The 22,691-nt window shown below is 36.8% G+C and overlaps 1 protein-coding gene across 2 annotated transcripts in view; it reads left to right on the plus strand.

The window, feature by feature from the left end:
- The first annotated feature begins 494 nt into the window (after positions 1-494).
- SMAD4 (SMAD family member 4) overlaps positions 495-22,691 on the plus strand; it is a 48,058-nt gene continuing 25,861 nt past the window's right edge. The window contains exons 1-5 of one of the 2 annotated variants that reach the window (XM_031441887.2): positions 495-877; positions 14,820-15,198; positions 16,071-16,245; positions 16,681-16,710; positions 21,080-21,292. In XM_031441887.2, the coding sequence (XP_031297747.1) occupies positions 14,950-15,198; positions 16,071-16,245; positions 16,681-16,710; positions 21,080-21,292 (667 nt within the window). In that variant the 5' untranslated portion in view covers positions 495-877; positions 14,820-14,949. The remainder of the gene's footprint in view (positions 878-14,819; positions 15,199-16,070; positions 16,246-16,680; positions 16,711-21,079; positions 21,293-22,691) is intronic. The other variant, XR_004133397.2, reaches the window with a different exon arrangement.

The raw sequence follows: 22,691 nt of genomic DNA on the forward strand, positions 1-22,691 counted from the left end.
AAAGGGACGGAAGGTGCGGTCATCCCAGTTTCTTTCCCAAAAGAAATCGCTACAACTACCTTCTCGCCAGAGCAAGCTGTTAATATTAAATCTAATATTTGTGCCCACGCAGGCCCTCAAAAACGAGGCCCTATTGATCGCTATTTATAAACACTTACTGGACACCCACCACACGCCGAGCTCTCTCGCGCTGCCTGGGTACTTTTTGGCAAAGGGATGCCCATTTGTCTGATGACCACTCCCTCTAAACAGCCTTTTCCCCACCCTTGTGGGCAGCGTCCTCCGCCAGAGCCCGGGACCAGGCCGGGACGCCCGACTCCCCGCCGACTGTACTGCCCCGCGGGCGCCTGCGCAGAGCGACCCTCCCATCGCTCGGGCGGGAGGCGGGGGCAGCCGAGAGAAAGGAAAGCTGCGGGCGAAAAAGGGCCAAACCCTGAAATTACCCGGATGTGGTCTCCGCGCGCGCATGCTCAGTGTCCTTTCGACAAGTTGGCAGCAACAACACGGCCCTGGTCGTCGTCGCCGCTGCGGTAACGGAGCGGCTTGGGTGGCGGAACCCGCGTTCGCGCCTGCCCGCTCTCCTTGGGAGGCCCTGCCCGCCCTCCCCTCGGCTCCGCGGCCGCCAAGGGGGCGGGAGCCGGCGAGGAGAGCCGGGCGCCCCGCGAGAGAGGCCCCCTACCGCGGGGCGGCCCGGGAGCGCGAGGCGGCCCGGCCCGCACGGGCAGCGGCTCGGCCCCGAGGAGGGGCGGCCTGGCCCGGACGCCTCGGGGCGGGGGCCGAGGAACGCTCCGGGCCGCCGGGGGAGTGACGGGCCCGGCGCCCCCGCGGACGAGCCGCGGCGGGAGAGCGGACGCCCCTCGCCGTCGCCCGAGCCCAGGTAACGCGCCATGTCCCCTCCCCTTCACCCGGCCGGGCCCGCGCACCCCGCCCGCAGCTTCCCCGCCCCGGGGCGGGCTCCCGGCGGCGGCGGCGGCGGCGGCGGCGGCGGGGAGCGCGCGGGAGCCCGGCGGCGCGGCCCATAGAGTGAGCGCGGCCGTCTGCGGGGCCCGGCCGGGCCGGCTGCTTCGGCGCGGGTCAGACCGAGCCGCGGTGCCCCGCGTCCCTCGGGCTCCGGGTGGGTCCTCCGGCCTAGAACTCCCCTCGTAGTTTGTTGCAAAATCAAGTTAAACTCGGACAGGGACTTCTGCCGCGGCCGCCGCTCCTCTTTGTTGTTCTTTGAGTAGTTTCACTGTCCCTCCCAGCTGAGCGTGTCGGGTCTGCTGGAGCGTATTGCCTTAGGTCTAAATGAAAGTTGTAAATGGTTTGTCTTAATTCCTTGTTTCAAGCAAGTTTTTGTTTTTCTTTGTCTCTTATTTTCTCTTCCTAGTTGTGTCATTACAGTTTGTTTACTTACTTTTTGAGTATTGTGGGTGATGGCGGTATGCAGGAAACATTCTTAGCACCTAATTGACACCCGTCCCCCGCGCTCCTAATAAAAAATAAAATGCAGTTTATCTTATTGCTAGGACTACAAGTACTGAGCGTGAAATTGGTGTAGGGCGGTGGCTCCATCACATGCCCCAAACTGCTGTTATAATTTCTTAGGCCAAATTTTAAAAGATTTTCAAAGAAATGGGTGTGTTTAGTTAATATGAAAGGCTTGTTTTTTTTTTTTTTTTTTTGAGGAGGACGGTATAGAGATGTTTAAAAAACCCTGTTGAAAATTGATAGTTATTTTCCCCCTGAAAACCTCAGTAAAATAAAAATATGTGTTTACTTATTTCTAAATAGTTTATTTTGAATTTAGTTTCTTAATGCCTTTAGTTTTTGTACCATCTTTTAAGATGAAACTGCCTGTTATTTAGGGATAATAAATATAAGATAATGGGGAATCATTTTAATTAGTCTGACTTAACTTTCTAAAAGCATGTCGTCTTGGCTAATTTTTAACTTTTGCAGGAATTAACATCCTTTTAGTCTCAGCAGCAGTTTGATTATTCCGATATGTAAAAAATAGGCGCAGTACTTTTTTCTGGAAGAAACTGCCCTAATAGAAAGTACAGAAACTCGTACTTTTACGAAGTAATTAGATTTAGAACATTGCATTTGAATGATTTTTATTGCAGTTTTCATAAATAGTCTTTGCCATGTTGTACTTAGACGAAATTTATTTCAGCTGAAATATAGCATGGGACGTTCTATAATGTGTAACTTTTCTTTTTCTGCTGAGGATTTATTTTCTCTTTTGGAAAGTTCTGATATTTTAGGACATGACATTTCAAATGTAAATGATTGATGTAATAAACATGTTAAAAATGACTTTTTTATTAATGTTTCTTCCATAATGTCATGATTTTGTTTTCTAAAATGGATTTGTTACAGAACAAATGTAATACAGGTAGGCCAAGTATTTAAAATTTGGAGTATCTTTAGGTCTAAGGGTGATGATGATTTATGTAGGTTTAAGTTGTTGGAATTAAAACTAAGAGTCTTTCTAGAGAAAATTGATACAACATTTTTGTGAGTCAATTAATAGAAGTGGCTTTTTCTTTGCTTTCCAGGTTTTTGGGTGAGGTTGCTTTAAAGAGGTATTGCATCTAAATTTTTTTTTTTTTTTTGAAGTGGGAGTACCAAAGTAGAAACTTCTGTGCTTAGCTAAATTCCCTGTTGTACATCTTGAGCTTAGAAAAACTGCAAATCGGTTTCAGATTTAATGAAAACTTGTGCTGAGAAAGTTATTGAAATTTTTAGGAGTAAGTATGGATCTTTGACCTTTTCTGTTGGCTTTGCTGTTAGAAGCAATTCTGCTTATATTAGGAAGCAGCAAATCTTATTTCTAAAAACCTATGTTTTACTTTCTTAAGCTACATTTCACCATTTGTGTGTGAATTCATTTTTCTACATTCCTCTTCAGACCCCCCCCCCCCCCCCCAATTAAAGAGCAAGTGTTAAACTAATTTATGCTGCCGGTCACACTCCAACTCTCTGGCTTGGAAGCTGTTTTTTCTGATTGAGCCGGTGTTAAAGTAACATCATTAGACACTGTTCTAATTGAGCTGTGAATTGCTGAGGCCTCTGCTAGGGGCAGTTAACCCTATAGGATCTGCCTCATTACATTTAAAATGCATATTTAGTCTTGCCTAAAATTTTGTCTATTTTGGTGACAACATACATTATTTTTTTTCTGTTTAAACTTCACTTATTTCAGTCCTGTGTTGTCCCCCTCTAGCTTGTACCTTTTTTTTTTTCATATTTTATTCAGTCATTTTAGAGTGAATGGTTCTTTAAACATCTTGCTAGCCATTTTATTGCTCATTGTACATATTTGGATTTCCTTTTTTTTTTTTTCCTAGAAGGTTGTGTAGTTAGGCAGAAATTTTTGTTTTGCTTAAATGGTGATTAAAGGTGATTTTGAGGTGACAATCGCATATAAAACTGACTAAAATGGTTTCATTGATTTCATTATTTTCTACACTAAAATTAAAGGAGTTAGTTAGATCAGCATAACCATTTCATCAAATTATCAAATTTTGGGATTTTTGCTCCACAGTTGATAAAGATTTGGTTGTTTTAAAAAGAGAAATTCAAACAGTTGACAAGTATGTCTAGATAGTATTCATTTGAGCGACTTTTAGTATGCTACTCTTTGTATCATAATATGCCAAAATATATGCTTAATAGTGAGTCAGATTTAGAATTTTTGGATTTTTTTTCTTCTCCTAAAGTGTGTAATTTTGGTGATAGGAAATGTGGCTAAATTTCAGTTTCTCAGGAACAAGATATTTTAGGTTATGTCACCTTGACACTATCACGTGGTGTAATTGGCATCCAGGAAAATCTCTTTTAACCATGAGAGTAGATTAAAAACTAGGGTAGTGCTTACCTATATAAACTAAGATGATAGGTGGTCAGAATCTTATAATTTAAGTCTTGGTTATTTACTATTGCAAATTATGTCATAGATCAGATAGATAGCTACTAGAGACTGATTGTAAAGAGTGTCTGTTTTTACATCTTAATTTAAAGTTTTGATAATTATAAATACCTTTAAACTTAAGGATTATACTTTATTATTTTCATTTTAAATGAGAATTGTTTGCAGTTTGGAAAACTTATGACTGTTTGGGGTTCATCTTTTTATTGCTTTTTTTACTCCCAAGGTTGAGGGCAGTGGTTCTCAACCTTGGCCGCGCTTTGAAAGCTCCTGAGGAGCTTTACAAAATACTGATGGCTGGATCCCACCTGCAGAAATTGTGACTCAGTTGGCCTGGGATGCAGCCAGATCAGAGTCAGGTTGAGCTATTGACGTCCTCTAACTTTTTTTTTTAAGCTGTTTCACTTGTGTCAGCTTTACATTCTGTGGTATACACATGCACAGTGTAATTATCTCACATCTGACTTAATGGGTTCATTGAAGGTATTGCCACATTTGTTTTGCTTCCAAGTCTGTCCCCCCACGTGTTTCTCTCTTACGCTCCCTTATTTGAACCTCTTCTTCACTTTTCAATTCATTTGAGCTGTCTGGTAACCAGTTTTAAGAAACTATATTCTCCCATGAGAAGTTAGTATGTGAATTGCCATCCTAAATAGGAAGTTGATATTTTAATGTATTCTAAAACGCTTACTTGGGCTTCTTTTAAAGACTAATGACTTGGTTTAGGTGCTGAAATTTGCATCGAAACTCCCAGTGGGAATTTGGTCTTTGTAGAGGGGTTCAATCTGCTTGGAAACCATAACATTTTCCAGGCACCAGTTAACTGGTCACTTCACCGGTTCCTAAGATGGGAGCTGCATTGATTTAGCTTTTACTGTCAGAGGTTAACTTATACACTGTGAGACCAACTAATTAGCAGTTCTTTAGAGATTATCCAGTGGGGCATGTTCAGTCTCCATTTATATTAACTGAAGTAGTTCACAAGTCCTAGTCTAAGAGTAGTTGCATCTCCATCTCTGGAAGAGCTATTTAAAAAAAAAACAAAACACAAAAACAAAGTCCTTTTCCAAAACACAGATTGAGGATAAGAATGGAGGGGAGGAGTCGTGGGATTCTGTATCATTTAAAAAAAAAAAAAAAGGCTTTGAATATTTTAGTATGCTTATCCATAGTGCTTCATTTGTTTTGATATAGTACAAGCTTTATTTTGCAATCATTGGTTCACTGGAATAATTTACTTAAAATTCATCAACCCCCAATCTGCATGTTTAGAATGCAAATCTTATTTATGGTTTAAAAAAAAGACTTCTACTGAATATTTGGTATGTAGAGAGATATGATTTCTGTATCTTAATGTAGATGAATGTATGTAGTTTAAGTCTTTTTTTAAGTCAAAGTGTATTTCTAAATGTAGGACTGAATTAAGATTATTTATCAGTGATATTTACTAGTGAATTCTGGAGCATTTGATATCAGTAGATGGCCAGTCATTGTAATAATTGAATCATCTGGTGAACGGATGACTGGAAGTAGTGCTTAATGGGATGAAATAAACCAGGAATTACTGTACATAAACACGTTAGGTGCATTTATGTCGTAAATATCTCCTACCAAAACTAGTTGAAGGAAAAATTTTAAATGTGTTTTATGTATATAGATGTTGAAATTAAGCAGCTGGCTAATAGTAAGAAAAATGACATAACTTCCATGTAATTAGTCTTTTTAATTAGTTTTGTATATTTGTGACACTGCAGTTTGTTTTACTATCTTTCCGGTAATTTGTAAGGTGAAATGTGTAGACTAGCATAGACTATCAGTGCTTTGTAAAGCTGACAGCCCCTCAGACCCCTAGAGTGCTTTTTAAAGGTAGGGCCCCACTCAAAATATATTTAGTAGGGCTGGGCTAACCTGCAGGGGGAATTCTGATACAGCCCCTTTTGAAAGAGTAAGGTAGATGATGTGATAGTCTCCTTCATTTAGAAGGTTTCATGAAATGCATTTTTTAGTTATCAGTTATTAAAATTCTCCCCTCTTTACATTGTTTTAAAACAGTGTTTTCCAAAGTGTGGTCCACAGACTCCTGGAGGTCCCCACAACCTTTATCATCTAGGGGTTCACAAAATCAAAATTATTCTCATAATAAAACTGAGCCATGTGCCCTTTTACTGTGTTGACGTTTGCACTAACGGTGAGAAAACAGGTGGGTAAACCGCTGGCACCTTAGCATGTATCAGGGCAGTGGCACTAAACTGTATTAATCTTTATAGCCAAACACACATTAAGCATTTGAAAAAAATGCCAGTTTCACTTAAGAATATCCTTGGTGAAGCAGTAAAAAGGTTTTTTTTCCTGTTCGTTTTGTTTTTCATTGAAGTATAGTTGATTTACAATGTTGTGTTAGTTTGTGGTGTACAACGTAGTGATTCAGTACATTTTTTTATATATATATTCTTTCTCATTATAGGTGATTATAGGATATTGAATATAGTTCCCTGTGCTATACAGTAGGTCCTTATTGTTTATCTTTTTTATATATAGCAATGTGTATATGTTAATCCTGAACTTCTAATTTATCACTTCCCATCTTTCCCCTTTGGTAACCATAGGTTTGTTTTCTACGTCTGGTAGCAGTAAAAAGTTTTAATTTTAATTTTTACCCTCTACTGCATGTCTTCTTAATATTCAGTGTGATAACTATTTGCTGCCAATGATAAAATCTGATCTTTCAAGTGAAAATTAGATTTTTGGAAAACTTGTATCTGCCACCAAGGGCTTGCCAGCTTCCTAATACTTAAAAGATTTTTCTGATGAGATTGGTGATGATATTTTGGAATGTGATTTTTATATATATATGTATGTATGTATATACATGTATATACATATATATATTCAAGAAATGTGTCAACATTTGGAAGATCTGTATAACTCAGTGAGCCAATCGTGCATGTGTAGGAGATTCATTCAAAGTACAATATGGACCAATGGATTTTAATATAGAGCCAAGAAGTTCATTGATATGGTTTCAGATTGCACATTGAAACTAATCTTTAAGAATTGCCATTTGTTGCATTTTGGTGTTGAATAAAAGGTAACTATCCATCATTATTTTAAAAGATCATTAAAATATTCCTCTCTTTTCCAATTACTTACCTTCATGAAGCATATTTTCTTCATATACTTTAACCGAAACAACATATCACAACAGACTGAATGCAGAAGCTAACATGAGAATCTAACTATCTTCTCGTAAGCTGGACATTAAAGAAATTTGCAAAAATGGAAAACTGTTGCTCTGAATACTGACTTTTTGTTTTAGAAAATAAGTTATTTTTCATAAAACACATTAATATGTAATGGGTTTATTATTAAATTAATTTAATAGAATAAGCATTTGTTTATTTTAGTTTGTAATATGATAAAATGTTAATAGATGTCACTCACGTAAACGAAGGCTATTTGGAATTCTCAGTAATTAAGAATGTATATAAGTGAATGAGAGACCAGAGAGTTTGACAACTGCTATTTTAAAGTAACTCATTATCTTTATTATTGACAAGATTACTGATTGGTTCTGTTGTTTGTGTGGTTTGTATTATATTGCTGCTATTTTTGAGAATGTTATTAACTCAGTTTTTGTTCAGTTATTTTATACTGGGAAACATGTAGCAGTCAAGTACAAAGGGAATTCATTGGCTGGGTTTGGAATCAAGAGCTGGCCTCAGAGTGCTGGATCCAGGGTCACAAGCAGCCAGTATCATGGGATTCTCTCTTGGGTTTGCTTTCCTTTATGTTAGTTTAATTCTCAGGTAAGCTCCAGACTAACTACTCCTAGCTTCAAATCCACTTTTTTTTTTTTCCCTCTGTAGTTCCAACAGAAGTCCTGGTGCTTTGTTACTAGCCTTACTTGAGTCCTCTCCCATCTTTGAAACAGCCAGTGTAGCTAGGAGGTGGCTCTGGTTAGTCAGGAATGGGATTGTCCCACCTCCCCGGATGAGGAGAGTCTCCTTGGAAAATCAGCGTACTGTTATAGAAGGGAAGATACATGCTGGCAGACAAAAAAAAAAAAACATGTCAGCTAGAGAACTTTGTTGATTCTTCTTTTAACAACCTTTAATTTATTAATTCAGAGAAATGTTAATTTTTAAATAAGATTATGTAGGGTGAAACTAGTGAACCAATATGACATTTAAATCTAAGCCCTATGGGTAAACAGGAAGCATATCTTCAGATTTGTTCCTTGTAGTTCATTTTAAAAGTTATCACAAGAACGTTCTTTTTGTTGCTTTGTATTATTTCCATTTCAGATCTTTATAATCATTAATACCTGTGCATATAATCCTATGTGCGCATGAAGGTTCTACTCCAGCTGCCCTCAGTCTGACAAACCTCAGCTCTCACATGTTCCTCTGTTTAGAATCTAGGCTGTAACATGTGCTACAGTCAGTTGAGCTAAACCTGCACCCCCCCAACCCCCCGCTTGTAAGCCTATGCTTCGAATTGCTTCCTAGTGATACTTCACCAGTCCAGGCTTTTTTTTTTTTTCATCTTGTTAAACTTCAGCACTTTCTCAAATAGTCCCATATATCTATAACTTCTAGAAAATACACTTCTGTTTGTTTCACATACATAACATAGTCAGTAATCCAAAAGTAAACAGACATCTGAGAAATTAAAAAAAGTCAACATTAATTAACTAAATTTATGAATTTTCATGACAGCCTCTCAGGCCAACACTCAGCCTTTTTAATTTTAGAGAGTGCTTTAATTATCTTGGTTATCTGGCTTTGTAGTCCATGGTGTTGCTTTTAAACCTATGGTCAACATCAGGTGACAGCTTATGTTTAATAGCAGGGCTAGAGACAAACCATAAAATAGGTAGATACAAGAACGAATGTCTGTCCCTTTTTGGTTTTTTTGGGGGAGGGCATTAGATTTGCTTGTTTGTTCTTTAATGGCAGTACTGGGGATTGAACCAAGGACGTTGTGCATGCTAAGCATGCACTTTACCACTGAGCTGTACCCTCCCCGTCTAACCTCTGTCCCTTTTCCTGACTTCCTGCCTCCCATTACCTTGTCAGTGTGGGATGGTTCTATTATAATGACTTTATCTAATACCAGTATGTTAGAGACTTTTCAGGTAGGCTTAACTTCTCCAGTGAGCTCTTCAAAGTCAGAATATTTAAAGCTGAATTTGTTACTTGACTAACTCTTTTAAATCTTTTATTCTTTCTTCATCATTCATTTAACCTATCTAGGAAATGGATCACCTTTTGACTAGCTCTCTTTTTTTTTTTAACTATAATTAGTTGAGTGAAAAATCTAGTCTGTTCTACCTAGAAGTATCTCATTGGTTCCCCTTTTGTTTCCATTACCCATGCCCCTAATCTAGGCCCTACCACTCTTCTGAGAACTGTCTCCTAACTAGTTTTCTGTTCCCCTTTGCAAAGCTATTCTACATGCTCTCACTGTAGGTTTTTTTCCTAATGAAAATCTAATACTGTTATTCTTCCCCCTCTTTCCTACCACAAATCTGCTCTAGACAAAACATCTGCACTTTTATCCCTCTGCTTTTTCCTATGATTTTCCTTCAGCCTGGCAAATTCTTATTCACATGTGGTAGTTATTAGTACTGTTCCACCAGTATTCTGAGGGCTCTCTTCTGGCGCATGGTAATATTGTACTTCTCTGTCTCCCTCCCCCACCATGACATTAGACATGGTCCTGGGTTTCTCAGCTTCCTCACTGTTGACATTTTGGGCTGGATACATTTTTGTTGTGGAGGGCTGTCCTGTGCATGGCAGGGCGTTTAGTAGCAGCCCTGGCCTTTACTCACTGGATGCCCAGTAGTTCTTTGCCTTCTGCCTCCCCATTCCATTTGTGGCAATCAGAAATGTCTCTAGATATTGCCCAGTGTCCTGGAGGGACAATGTTGCCTTGGTTGAGAACTACTGGCATGACCATGTGACTTGACTGGTCCAGTATGAGCAGGAGAGTTAGTCAGCCTTTAGGAGACAGTGCACAAGTTGTCCTATTTCCCCTAGCCCCCCATTTAAGGACATATATAGAGATGGATCCTTTATTAACCTAATCCCTGAGAGGACAGAGAGCAGTGATGGACCTTGCTGTTACGGGCATACATCTGTCGTTCACATATAGTTTATACAGAAAACAAGCCTTTGTTTTAAGCTGCTGATGTTTTGGGGTTTGGTTGTCACTGTGACATCGGCTAGGCTAGCCTGACTGAGATACACCGTGCTGAGACTTAGTTTACCTGTTGACTTTCCGCGCTTTCTTATTTCCAAATCGCTTTAATACGTACCTCTTTTAGGCATCTGTTACTTAGTATAATCATGTTTGGATCTTCTAGATCAGTGGTTCTCAATGGAGTGAGTACTGCTTTTTAAGAGATGTGGAAGTTAGTGGGAGGAGCTTTGGTGGATGGGGGCCAGGGGTGCCATCCTGCAGAGTGAGAGACTGTGAAGAATTTTTTGCCTCCTACAACACTTTGAAATGCCCCAGAATTTCATGTAGGAGGAAAACAGTTAGCCTAGACCCTAACTCCACCTTAATATGTACTCAATTTGTGGGAGTTAAGTTTCTCTTCAGTTTCTTAATTGAAGTTGTTTTGTTTGGTACTTTATCAAGAGTTAACTGTTTTGAAAAATCATGTCACCAACTGCAGTGCCATTGTACCAAAACAGCACACCTGTCTGGAAAGGTCTGAATTTGTAGCTGTCATATTTATAGTGATTTTACATATAAGTGGTAGCATCTGTCCTCTTTAGTCTACTTCATAATTTTGTTGCCTGAGCATTTTTATTGAAATACACACTTCATTATATACTAATATGTTTCTCCCTTATAATTAGGGCATTGTTAAATTTTAAAAATATTATGTAAGTAAGTTAGAACTTTGTTTCAGGATAGCTGCTGGGGTGATATAAACTGTTATAAAAATTGGATGTTCTCAGTAGAGTTGAGACCCACTTTCTGATTATGTGCTCCTTGGTTTTGTATCTGTAGTGCTTTGCTCATAGCAGACACAGTGTTTGTTGAGTTGGCCAGTTTATGGTTCCCGGATTGCTTTTATGTACACTGTTGCATTTGATTACCATAGCCCGTCTATAAACTTGGCAAAGCAGATAGTTTTTCCATCTTATAGAATAGAGAATTGAAAGAGATGTTAACTTGCCCAGTCATGCTAATAGAGCTTTGATTAGAATATATAATTTTATTTATACCATTCCAGTGCCCCTGTCTACTGTCATTCCATACCACTCTTTAAAAAAATATAATCCAGAGCTATTTAATGTAGAAAAACATCTATATACCCTTGCTGGTATTATTTTTTATACAAGGAACTTCTCAATTATGTTTCAGGCCCTTGTGGTCTTAGGAATACAACAAAGACAAAAACACGAGAAAGCTGTTTGAGAAAGCAAGGACATTTTTGCTAGTTTTCAAAGAAATGTGCAATTAAAACAGTTTCTGAGATACCATGAAGGCCAAAAATAGCCTAAATTTTAGAGATGGTAACATCTGACAGTGAGATTGTGATGAAATAGTTACACTCAAACACTTTAATTACATTATAAATTGGTAATCTTTTGGAATGTAATACTGGAAAATGAGTACAACAGCATAACTATTTGCATTCTTCAAAATTTGTTGCAGGGAAATGACACAATAAAAAATCTTTAGTTCACCCACAGACATTTGCCTGATGTGTTAGGAACTGTGCATGGTACTGGGAATTTCTAAGATGAAAAAGTATTGCTATTTTCTGGAATTTCTAACTTTGTGACAACAGGGTGTGAAACAAATGCATAATTAAATAACTATAATATAATGAGTTGGGTCGTAGTTGGGGTGTGTTTTTAATTTGAGGGAGGGGTCAAGTAACACACAGTAAAGACACCAGGGAAGTAATTCTTCAGGATTGTGGGGAGAGAAGACAGTGTATTAGGGGAAACTCTTGGAGAAATTGAGACGTTTAAGCTGTGCTTTGAAGGATGGCTATGACTTTATCAAGTGGATAAAATGGGACTGGGTATTTTAGGCAGAATAAGTAGCCTGAGCATGAATCTGAGAGACATGGAGAAGTGTATTCATTCGACAGTAAGAAGCACCTATGTGTCCTAGGAATTGGGCATATAATGATGAATAGGACAAGTTCAGTTCCTATCCCTGAAAGTTTTCAAAGTCTAGAAATGAGAATTAATGTGAGGTTGGCATTCTGAGATTTCAGACTAGAGATTTTCTTGGGCCAGATTTGAGTTGAAGATGTGTTTGGTTTGGCATACACAGTGTTTTCTTTCTCCTTCCTCCTTCCTCCCCTTTCCCCACAAATAAGTTGCCAGTACTTATTTTTAACATACAAGTCAAGTGAGCATTGAAGGTGTGGCAGCTCAGATGCCACTTTTGCTGGAAGTGTGTAGCAGCTGTTCACTTTAGATGGACATGCACGTGTACTGCTCAGTTCTTTTCTTTACATCTGGCACATTTTATTCATTTATGTAATTTGCCTAGCTCCTGTATGCCTTTGTGTTGTGAGTCCTGGGTGAGTGATTTACTTCTGTTCCTGACCTATTAAGTTTTCTTTGACAAATTTTAATAGGAGAAAATGCAGAAAAGTGCGTAGTATGTTTTAGGAAAATCTCCTTTTAGAACAATTAAAATAAACATTTTAGCTTTCAGACAGTAGCTGCTTTCACTAAACATGTGCTAGGCATTTTATATAGATTTTCAACTTTGAGATCTATATACTGTCCTTTTAATTCAGGCTCAAAGAGATTTTAACTAACTTAATTTGTCCAATTACTTAGTATGAGAATTGGGACTCTAATTAATACCTAACTCTAAAACCTACCAGGCAGATAATCTTCTGGAACTGTACCTTTAGCATGTATTTATTGACTGTGAGTAAGTGGCTAAGAATTCAACTGTGTAAGAAAAACTGCCTTTTCCTCTGCCTGGGGCTTATAATTGGTTGAGGAGACAGGCATTTATATAAAACAGATAACAATAGAGGGGGGCACGTATTAAATACCAAGTGATGTAAATTCAGGGGAGGCCCAAAACTACCACAGTGTCAGGTGGGATAGAAACTGGCAGAAATGACTAAAGTGAAGAATCATGTAACTTTGTGAGAGGATGTAGGGGTAGTCAGTGAGGGAGGCAGGTCTGGGATGCTTTACCAAAGTTTCCAGCGCTTGGTAATCGAGTGGCGTTAAAGCTGTACAAGTAAAGGTCATCAGAAGAGGAACAGGTTTTGGAAGAGATTGATGAGTTAGTTTTATCTATTCGGTGGTAGGGGATAGATTTTTAAAGATTCAAGTAAATAGAAAAAATAAAAGCAAAATAAGCGTGGAATGCAATGTCAGCAAATGAAAAACAACCCAGCATAAGAAGTACAGCCTCAGCTCCCACTGTATCTCATTTATACTTAGGCTCATGGCCTTTTCTTATTCAATGTGGGATCCTGAGGTTAGGTAAGTTAGTATGTGTTATAAATATTTAATGGATTTTTAGTTAATACTCATTTTCTGTGTTTTACTTTCTTTTGAAAATAACTTGCCCTTTTGCTTTTATGGGTAAAATCTTTTGAGGAATTCAGTGGTCTATTTTTTTTAAATAACTTTATATATATATATATAATTCACATACTATAAGATTCATCCTTTTAAAATGTATGATTCGATGGTTTTCACTATAGTGAAAAAGTTGTGCAACCATCACTGATACCAATTTTAGAACATTTTCATTATCCCCCAGAGAAACTCCATACCCATTAGCAGTCATCCTTCATCCCCTGAACCCCAACTGCCAGCCTCTGGCAACCGCTAATCTACTTTTTGTTTTGTTTTGGTGATTTGCCTGTTCTGGATATTTCATATAAATGGGATTATACAACATGTGGCCTTCTGTGACTGACTTCTTTCACTTACTATGTTACATGTATCAGCACTTCATTCCTTTTTATGACTGAATAATATTACATTGTTCTCGTACTCATTTATGCATTCATCAGTTGATGGGCATTTGGATTGTATTTACTTTTTAGCTATTATGAATGATACTGCTATGAACATTTATGTACATGTTTTTGTGTGGACATAGGTTTTTGGTAATCTTGGATGGAATTGCTAAAAGTGAAATTGCTGGGTTATGTGGGAATTCTGTTTAACATTTTTAGGAACTGTCAGACTACTTTCCAGAGTGACTGTACCGTTTTGCAGTCCTACCAGCAGTGTTTGAGGGTTCCATTTTCTCCACTTTCTCGCCAGTACTTATCATCTATCCTTTTAATTTATCCAGCCTAGTGAGTGTGAAGTGGTATCTTCTTATAGTTTTGATTTGCAGTTCAGTAATGACTGATACATTGAGCATCTTTCATATGCTTATTGGCCATTCATCAGAGAAAGGAGTATTAGAATCATTTGCCCATTTAAAGATTATTTTCAGTGACAATCATTGTCAGTGGTCTCTTTTAACAAAGTTGGATGTTAACTGATAAACAGCATTTGGCACCAGTTAATGGTGAATTTTTCATGTGTAATAGTGATAGACTTTTACATTTAACTAGTTGTTAATCAAGAGTATTGTAAGGTGCTGGTCTTTATAAGAAATCCTTTTGGAACGTCCTGTTAAGATTTTACTTTAGGTTGACTAGTACAGCCAATAAGACTTGATTGAACATGTCCTATAAAAATCAGAAAGCCTAACGTTAATATTTTTGCAATGTCAAAAACAGCAACATTTTAATCAAGTCATTTAAAATCCTAAGCACCACATTTTAATTATGTGCATTGAGTCTATGACTTAACTGGAGCAATTCTGTCTTTTCCCAAGTAATTGAATCTACTTTGTGAAATGTGTTCTAATATCTGTGTCTCATTTCTTTTAGGTTATCCTGAATACCACATGTCTAACAATTTTCCTTGCAACGTTAGCTGTTGTTTTTCACTGCGTCCAAAGGATCAAAATTGCTCTGGAAATTGGAGACATATTTGATTTAAAAGAAATTACTTTAACAAATGGACAATATGTCTATTACGAACACACCAACAAGTAATGATGCCTGTCTGAGCATTGTACATAGTTTGATGTGCCATAGACAAGGTGGAGAGAGTGAAACATTTGCAAAAAGAGCAATTGAAAGTTTGGTAAAGAAGCTGAAGGAGAAAAAAGATGAATTGGATTCTTTAATAACAGCTATAACTACAAATGGAGCTCACCCTAGCAAATGTGTTACCATACAGAGAACATTGGATGGAAGGCTTCAGGTTAGTCTTATACTAGAGTTTTTTCTGTATCTTCTGTTGTGGCTGATTTTTTAAAGTTTTTGTTTGCTCTTAAGTTACTATTGGAAATTGAATGCTTGCTCCATTGCTTTAGATACTGTAGTACATCCTTTGCCAGTACACATATGGCAATATATTGAAGAATAGATCTACATAATAGAGATATGTCTTAAAAATTTTTAAATGTTTCGACTAAGAAAAAAGTTCAGTGTAGAAAAACTGGAAAATAAGAATTAAAAAAAAAGCAGAAGAAAACCCACATCTTTAGCACTTTAGTTTTCATCCCTGTAGCCTTTTTTTTTTTTTTTTTTGGTGTTATATGCACATTTTAAAAACTGAATTATACTTGGTCCTTTTATAACTTAGAAATCTGATATTGTATGTTTGGTCCTTTTATATGAAAAACTGTAGAAGCATTCAAGCATATTTTTAAAACTTAAGGAATTAAAAGCTTATATTTACAAATTTTCTTTACCTTTCATTTTCACTGATGAGATTTTTCATATAGAACTATGCAGTACCTCTCCTGTGTTTAATGTATGTAAAGAAACATAAAGAAAGCTTATGTTAGATTGAAAATTTTTTTGTTTAGAGTTTAGTCATGGTTTCCACATCATATTCATACTTTTTTTGCATTTTTAAAATCTTAGCATAAGCCTTGAAATCATACCTAAGTTCACTGCTATGTGACTATGATCAAATGTTATTTTGAGCTTTAGTTTTCTTGTTTATGAAATGGGAATTATAACATTGACTTTGTAGGATTATAAAGAGTAAATGAGAACATATGAAGTGCCTTGTATAGCATGTGGTGCATAACTGATGCTCAGTAAATGGTCATTTATTTTTCCTAGGTGGCTGGTCGGAAAGGATTTCCCCATGTGATCTATGCCCGTCTTTGGAGGTGGCCTGATCTTCACAAAAACGAATTAAAACATGTTAAATATTGTCAGTATGCATTTGACTTAAAATGTGATAGTGTCTGTGTGAATCCGTATCACTATGAACGAGTTGTGTCACCTGGAATTGGTAAGTAGACTTTGCTTTTATGCTTAGAACAAAGGGAAAAGATCTCAACAGTGTTTTAATTTTTCTAAGTTAGTAATTTGGAGTTAGTCCAGGATTTCAACTAAGGTTAAAGATTCAAGACATTTTTAATGAAATATAAATATTTAAATTTGAATTCAGAACAAACTTGTATTTTGACTGCTAAAACTAAGTATTCATAGTTGGTATTTTGCCCATTTAGAACATTTTGAAAAATAAGATGGAAAGCATTACAAAATTGAATACTTAGTTTATGTATTGTCAGCTAGCATTTATATTACTATTCTTGAATTGAAATGGTTCATGAAGTTTTGAATCTGTGGTTTAAATTTACATTCTGTAATTTTAAATGTAATGGAAATTATTTTCACATTAATGATTAATGTTTCATTTTCTTTTCCCCTTTAAAAATTTAAGATCTCTCAGGATTAACACTGCAGAGTAATGGTAGGTAATCTGTTTCTTGTAATCTTCTCTCTCCTTATATCCTGTATTTTTTTTATTGACCTAGAACTAGTTTGTGTGGGTGCTGGTAACATTTACAAGAAAAGAACTTACTGCTTTGGAAATGTAGATTTTTTTTTTTTTTTTTGGCATGTAGATTTGAGACTGGATTTAAATAGGCTGTTGGCTCTTTGGATTCGAACTGTTATTTATAGCTGAAAGTAGTCTAAAAAATATGATAGGGGAATATAAAACATACAAAGGAAGAAGAATTTTTGAATTGGTAAAAACTGGCTATTTTGGAAGAAAATCTCAGAGAGCCAATTTAAATGAGTATAAATAACCTATAATATTTGATATTTTAGAATCAGGTGTAACAATGTTTAAAAACACCAATATTCTAATATTTTCATTTCAGCCTAATTTATTTTAATGAATGATGATTTTATTAGTGACTTAAAACTGCACACTGTATTAATTTTTTCAGTCTTAATACATTTTGAATAAATAAAACACGCTACTTTAAAGTTTACGCCTTTCACAGATGTTTTAATCCAAAAGGAGAAGGTATTTTGAGGTGGGGAAATTAAACAACTGGTGGGGTGTTTTATGTTTTGTTTTTCTGTGTGATATTTGAGAACAAAGATCTGTTAAAACTTGAACTCTGTTTCTTAGAACGTGTTAATGAACTAAAATTTCTGTAAGAACTAATTAGTCAGTATCATCTTAGAAAGGTGTGCCTTTGTTCTGGAAGGAAATCAGTGGCTTAGCACCTCTTCTGTGGCAGAATCTTAGACGGGTTAGAGATATCATCTGACCTTAAAATTTAGGAAAAGCATGAAAGTCTACTTGCTTTTATTCTCCACTTCTCCTCCATGTCAGTGATAATAGAGGAAGATTAGTGCCTTTTGGAACTTGTTAAGGGTTAGTAGGTTTCTGAGAACAATGGGTTGGAAGCCGTTGTGGTGGTCTAGGAAGGGGATCGTTGATTGATTGGGTAAAAGCCCAGTCTCTTCACCACACGCACATTGATATCATGTCACCTCTTTTCTCTGAAAGTGAACACCCTTCAGATCTTCACCATTCTCCAGCTATGTTTTTGGAGAATGAAAGCATTTAGCTCCGTTAATGTTAGGGATTGAGAGACTGTAGCGATAACTATATCAGAATCTCCCTGGGCGGGGGTGGTTGTAAGGGGATCCAATTCTGAAGACTCTTTACACTGCTCATCCTAAAATACTGCTGTTTTGAGTACCTGCTAGGATGGGCGTGTGTGAATCCATAGCCTCTTTTTCAACTGCTCTAGGGCTGTGTTCAGCCTTATGGAGCCCCCTAGTGGTGCTTATGTAAAGGCTGGCTTCAGTGGCTTCTTTCCTCAGAAAACAACAGGTGTTTCTCACAGATCTTTCTAGATTTGGACAAAGAAATAATATAAGGCCAAGCAGCTAAAAGTTAAGAAAATGGGATAATTCCTTCACTTTTGAGTTGGGTTCTTGGTGATAATCATTTCCAGCCTGTCTCATCTCTTTTATGAAACTTTTCGTGGCCACATTGGCTTGAGTGTTCATTTAAACAAATATTTAATGAGCATGTATTGCCTGGTACTGTGTTGGGTTCCAGGGATGATAGGTTAAATAAGGTGTGTTTTTTCTACTCTAGGGAGCTCACAGTCTAGTGGAGGAAAGAAAAGGTAAATAAGACAGTGACAGTACCATCAGACAAACTGTGACCTGCTAACTGGTGGTGATAAACAGCAGAGACCTAGGATGAGCTCAGTGTCTTCAGCTTTTCTGTCCCCTGTGCGTTCTTTACTTCTCATAGAACATTTTACAGTCACTGTATACATATATGACCACTCTAAAAATGTGGTTAAACCATAATAGCTAACACATTCTAAGTACTCATTTTTTGTCAGGTACTGAGCTAAATGATTTACAGATATTGTGTCATCATTCTCATCATACTCTTACTTGGTAGGTGGCATTGTCCACATTTTATCAGATGTAGAGACTGGTGCCTGGAGAGGTCAAGGAACTTGCCCAAGAAGAGACAGTTAAGAGGAGCTGGATGAACATGTGCTCACTATTTGATATTTAAACAATAGAAAAATATCATCAAAGACTGTAAGCTCCATGAGGGCAGTGATCTTTTGTTTGCTGATGTATCCCAAGTGCTAGAACAGTACCTGGAACATAGGTGCTCAATAAATATGTTTTCAGTTAATTAATTTGTTGAATGCTAGTCCATAAAGAGAAATACATAATAATTTGGTGTCTGTTTTCTGGACTTTAAAAATATATACTATATGTTTCTTTTTAATTTTATTTTTTTGAATAGGCAAAACATGGTCCATAAATCAAAATACTATAAAAAGGTATACAGTGAAAAGAAGTTCTCCCACCCCTGCCCCCATTCCCCCCTACTTCAGGTAATCACTTTTATTAGTTTCTGGTGTTTCCTTCCAGGGTCTTTATGCAAAAATACATGTATTATTTCCCTCCTTTCTTACACAAAAAGCATACTGTGCACTATTCTGGACCTTTTTTATCTACAGTATGTAATTTTTTAAACATGCATATGATCATAGCATACAATAGTGTTTTGTAACCTACTTTTTTCCTCTTGGCAAAAATGTATTGCAGACATCTGTCCTTGTTGATACTCAGTTTTATTTAAGAAACATATGTTTTAAGTTATTTGATTAAAGAAACCTGTAGACTGGTAGAATCCCAAACTTACATTTGGGAAGGTTTAGCCAACATATTAGGCAAGAAGAAGTCATGAGGTATAACTCTTTAAAAGCAGAATTCAGTTGTGATTGCGCATTAAACCAAAAGTTCAGCTGAAAAGCAGAAACAGTGAGTGTCAGGTTGACCAGCTATATCCTCAAATCAGTAACTTTCTCCTTATGTATTAGCAATACAATATCTTGGTGAAAAGATCCCAGTCACTATAAACAACAAAAAACCCTAAAATTTCCAGGAGTTAAATAGAGATGTCAGAATCTGTATGCAGAAAATCACAGAACTTTGTTGAAGAGTATAACTTTTACATATAAAAGTTGAATAAATACAGTCATACCACTTATATCCCAAATGATTGTTTTCTTTGTATTTTTATAATTTTGCCAGCATTAGTGATGAGTGGTTAGATCCAGTTTTTTAACTAATACATAATGATATGTTAAGCTCCTTTTGGTTATTTTTTGTTTCCATAGATTTTTCTAGAGGGAAACTCTTTAGAGTGGACTTTATGGGTCTTAAGAATATCAGTGTCTTAATTAGTTTCTGTGCTTGGAAAGCCCTTTAAGAGATTGTACATAGAAATCTGAGCAATAGATTATTTTTACCTCTTTGAAATATTCTCAGTTTAATTTAAAAAAAATGTAGCTAATTGGTAATTATGTGTATTAGATTTTTTTCAAAGATTGACATAGGGAAATATAAGGAGCATTGTATGCTCCTTCTTAGTGGAAAAGAGAATATGCTTTTATGGGCTATTAATTATGGGTTGTTTGCTAAAGATAAAAAACAAACCCCAAAACTGTAGCCTAAGAAGAAATGGGGAGGTTCTGGGTAGAGAACCATTGATATTATAAATGCAGTTTCAGTTTTCTTTTTTTCCTCACAACAAAGCTAACTATTCCTTAGTTTGTTCAAGGAAAGGTGTAATGTTATATCAGCTAGAGATTGTCTTTGCTTATTAAAGTGTAACCACATAGGTGCAAGATGATATTGAGTTTTTTCACACTACATGTTTATCAAACATCATTATTTGGCTTGGGTTTCTAGAAGAAAATTTCAGTTTGATTTACCATTTAGGATTTTTCTGTCTCATTCTGATCCTTTAGGGGACAGTCAGTATATTTCACTTTCAAAGAATATGTTACTTAACAGTAATTCTAGATCCTGGAATTAGAAAGCTGTCAGATCCCACTCATTTCTACACTGTGAGAGTAGCAGAAAGAAAAACTAACTACTCAGTCTCAGTTTGGGCTTCTTAGCTGGATAAATATTTTCCCCAGCCATTTGATTTTTGTTTACTTCATGTTATGTATTTGAGGTAATAATTACTTTTTAGGTTAATCAAGAAACTAAGGAATACCTCTTCAGGACCATTGCTGTAAGTTGTTGGAATATAGTTTACCTTCAGATTTCAAGGAGTCAATCAGATTTATCTGATGCCACTACCTCTGAATAAATAGCTTTTGTTGATAAAGTAGTATACTTTTAAAACAGTATGAGAAAATTCTGAGTTAGGGTTATTTACACTACAGTTGATTTTAGGTGTTGTTACGTTACTTACAAGGTTTTTTTTCCCCTGGGAATAGAAGCTTAATAAGATTTTAAAATATGTTTACTTTTCTGTATAGCTCCACCAAGTATGTTGGTGAAGGATGAATATGTTCATGACTTTGAGGGACAGCCATCATTATCCACTGAAGGGCATTCAATTCAAACCATCCAGCATCCACCAAGTAATCGTGCATCGACGGAGACATACAGCACCCCAGCTTTGTTAGCTCCATCGGAGTCTAATGCTACCAGCACCACCAACTTTCCCAACATTCCTGTGGCTTCCACAAGTGAGTTTTAGAGTCAGATGTAGCCAGCAAAGTGAATTTTCCTAACTATTGAATATTTTGTAAGTGGTCATTTGGAGGAAACCTCCAAGTAAGTGAAAATTAAAAGTACTATGGTATCTTTATAGGTAAACAAGTATTAGATGGATTTTTGGGTTGTCCTGGAAAAAAACGATGATTGTAATTTATTTAAATGTCCTTATGTTGATGTATAGTAAGTTGGAATTTAAGTAATGATTTAAATTAATGGTCTAGTTTGTACTTTATTATATGCAGAAGTAAGAAGCCTCTTGAGCTTTCTAGATACATTTAGGGAAATATTTAAGTAGCCAACAAGTAGCTTTGAACCAAGATGTTTATAAAAATCTATGCTAATGGAATTGCAAGCTTTCTTTCAATCAGCGTTTTTCTTTTGCTTTATCTGGCGGAATATCACTTTACATCTCAGTCTTCCATTGTGCAAACTTAGAGAAAGGGTTCTTGACAAACGTGTTTATAACATGTAACCCTCAAGATTGATATTAAGTATTTTGGTCAGTTTTGAAATAAAGCTGCATTCTACATATCTAACTTTTTTCCCCCCTAACAAGAAGTCTATTTTCAAAAGACTCCTCCCATTATAGAGGTACCCACCTTCTCTGTTATGTCATGGAGGCAGAGGGCTAGTAGGCTCAGCTTTTCTTGGCCTGATCAAGACAGTAATGACCTGGTTTTATTAATACTGCCATTTATTTTCAGTCACCAAAGGTTAGACAGTTTGCAGCTACTCAAGTGGAGTAGCTTTTTTTTTTTTTTTAAGTCACAGAGCAGGGTCTTGTATGTGTGGTGTTATTTGCATCTATTTGCTAAGAAGATTGTATATCTAACCCCACATCAGCAGTAGATTGTTGATAGATCTGGACTGATACTTTGTTAGCTGATACCAAAGGAAACATTATTTTATTTACTTTAATATCAGGTGAGATTCAACATAGAAATTTGATCTTTGGAATAAATGGAAGACTGATTTCTATAATTGAGTTTTCAAATAAAGTATATCAGATGTCCCCCCTTTGATTCATTTTACTTCTTCAAACAGTATCTTTTGGATTTGCTACATGAAATGATAGTCTCACCATAGACAGCATGTTCTAAGTGGGTCATGTAGGTTAAACACATACTTTAGAACCTGGACCCCTGACCACTTAGTACATCTATTATCTGTCCGCTCTTTGTTTACCAGTTTGGATATAGGTGTCAAACAGTAGGTAGGGGGGGAGAAAGGGTACTTTACAGCCACTCGAGCATGGGTTAGCTGTGCTTACCTCCGTTGATACTATCTGGAGATTGAATTTGAATGCCTTTGTTGATGCTTGCTAAAGTGACTTCATGTTAACTGTTCTGTTCCCTGAGGCCAAATCCT

This window comes from Camelus dromedarius, chromosome 28, assembly GCF_036321535.1.
Source record: "Camelus dromedarius isolate mCamDro1 chromosome 28, mCamDro1.pat, whole genome shotgun sequence".
NCBI classification, from domain to species: Eukaryota; Metazoa; Chordata; class Mammalia; order Artiodactyla; family Camelidae; genus Camelus; species Camelus dromedarius.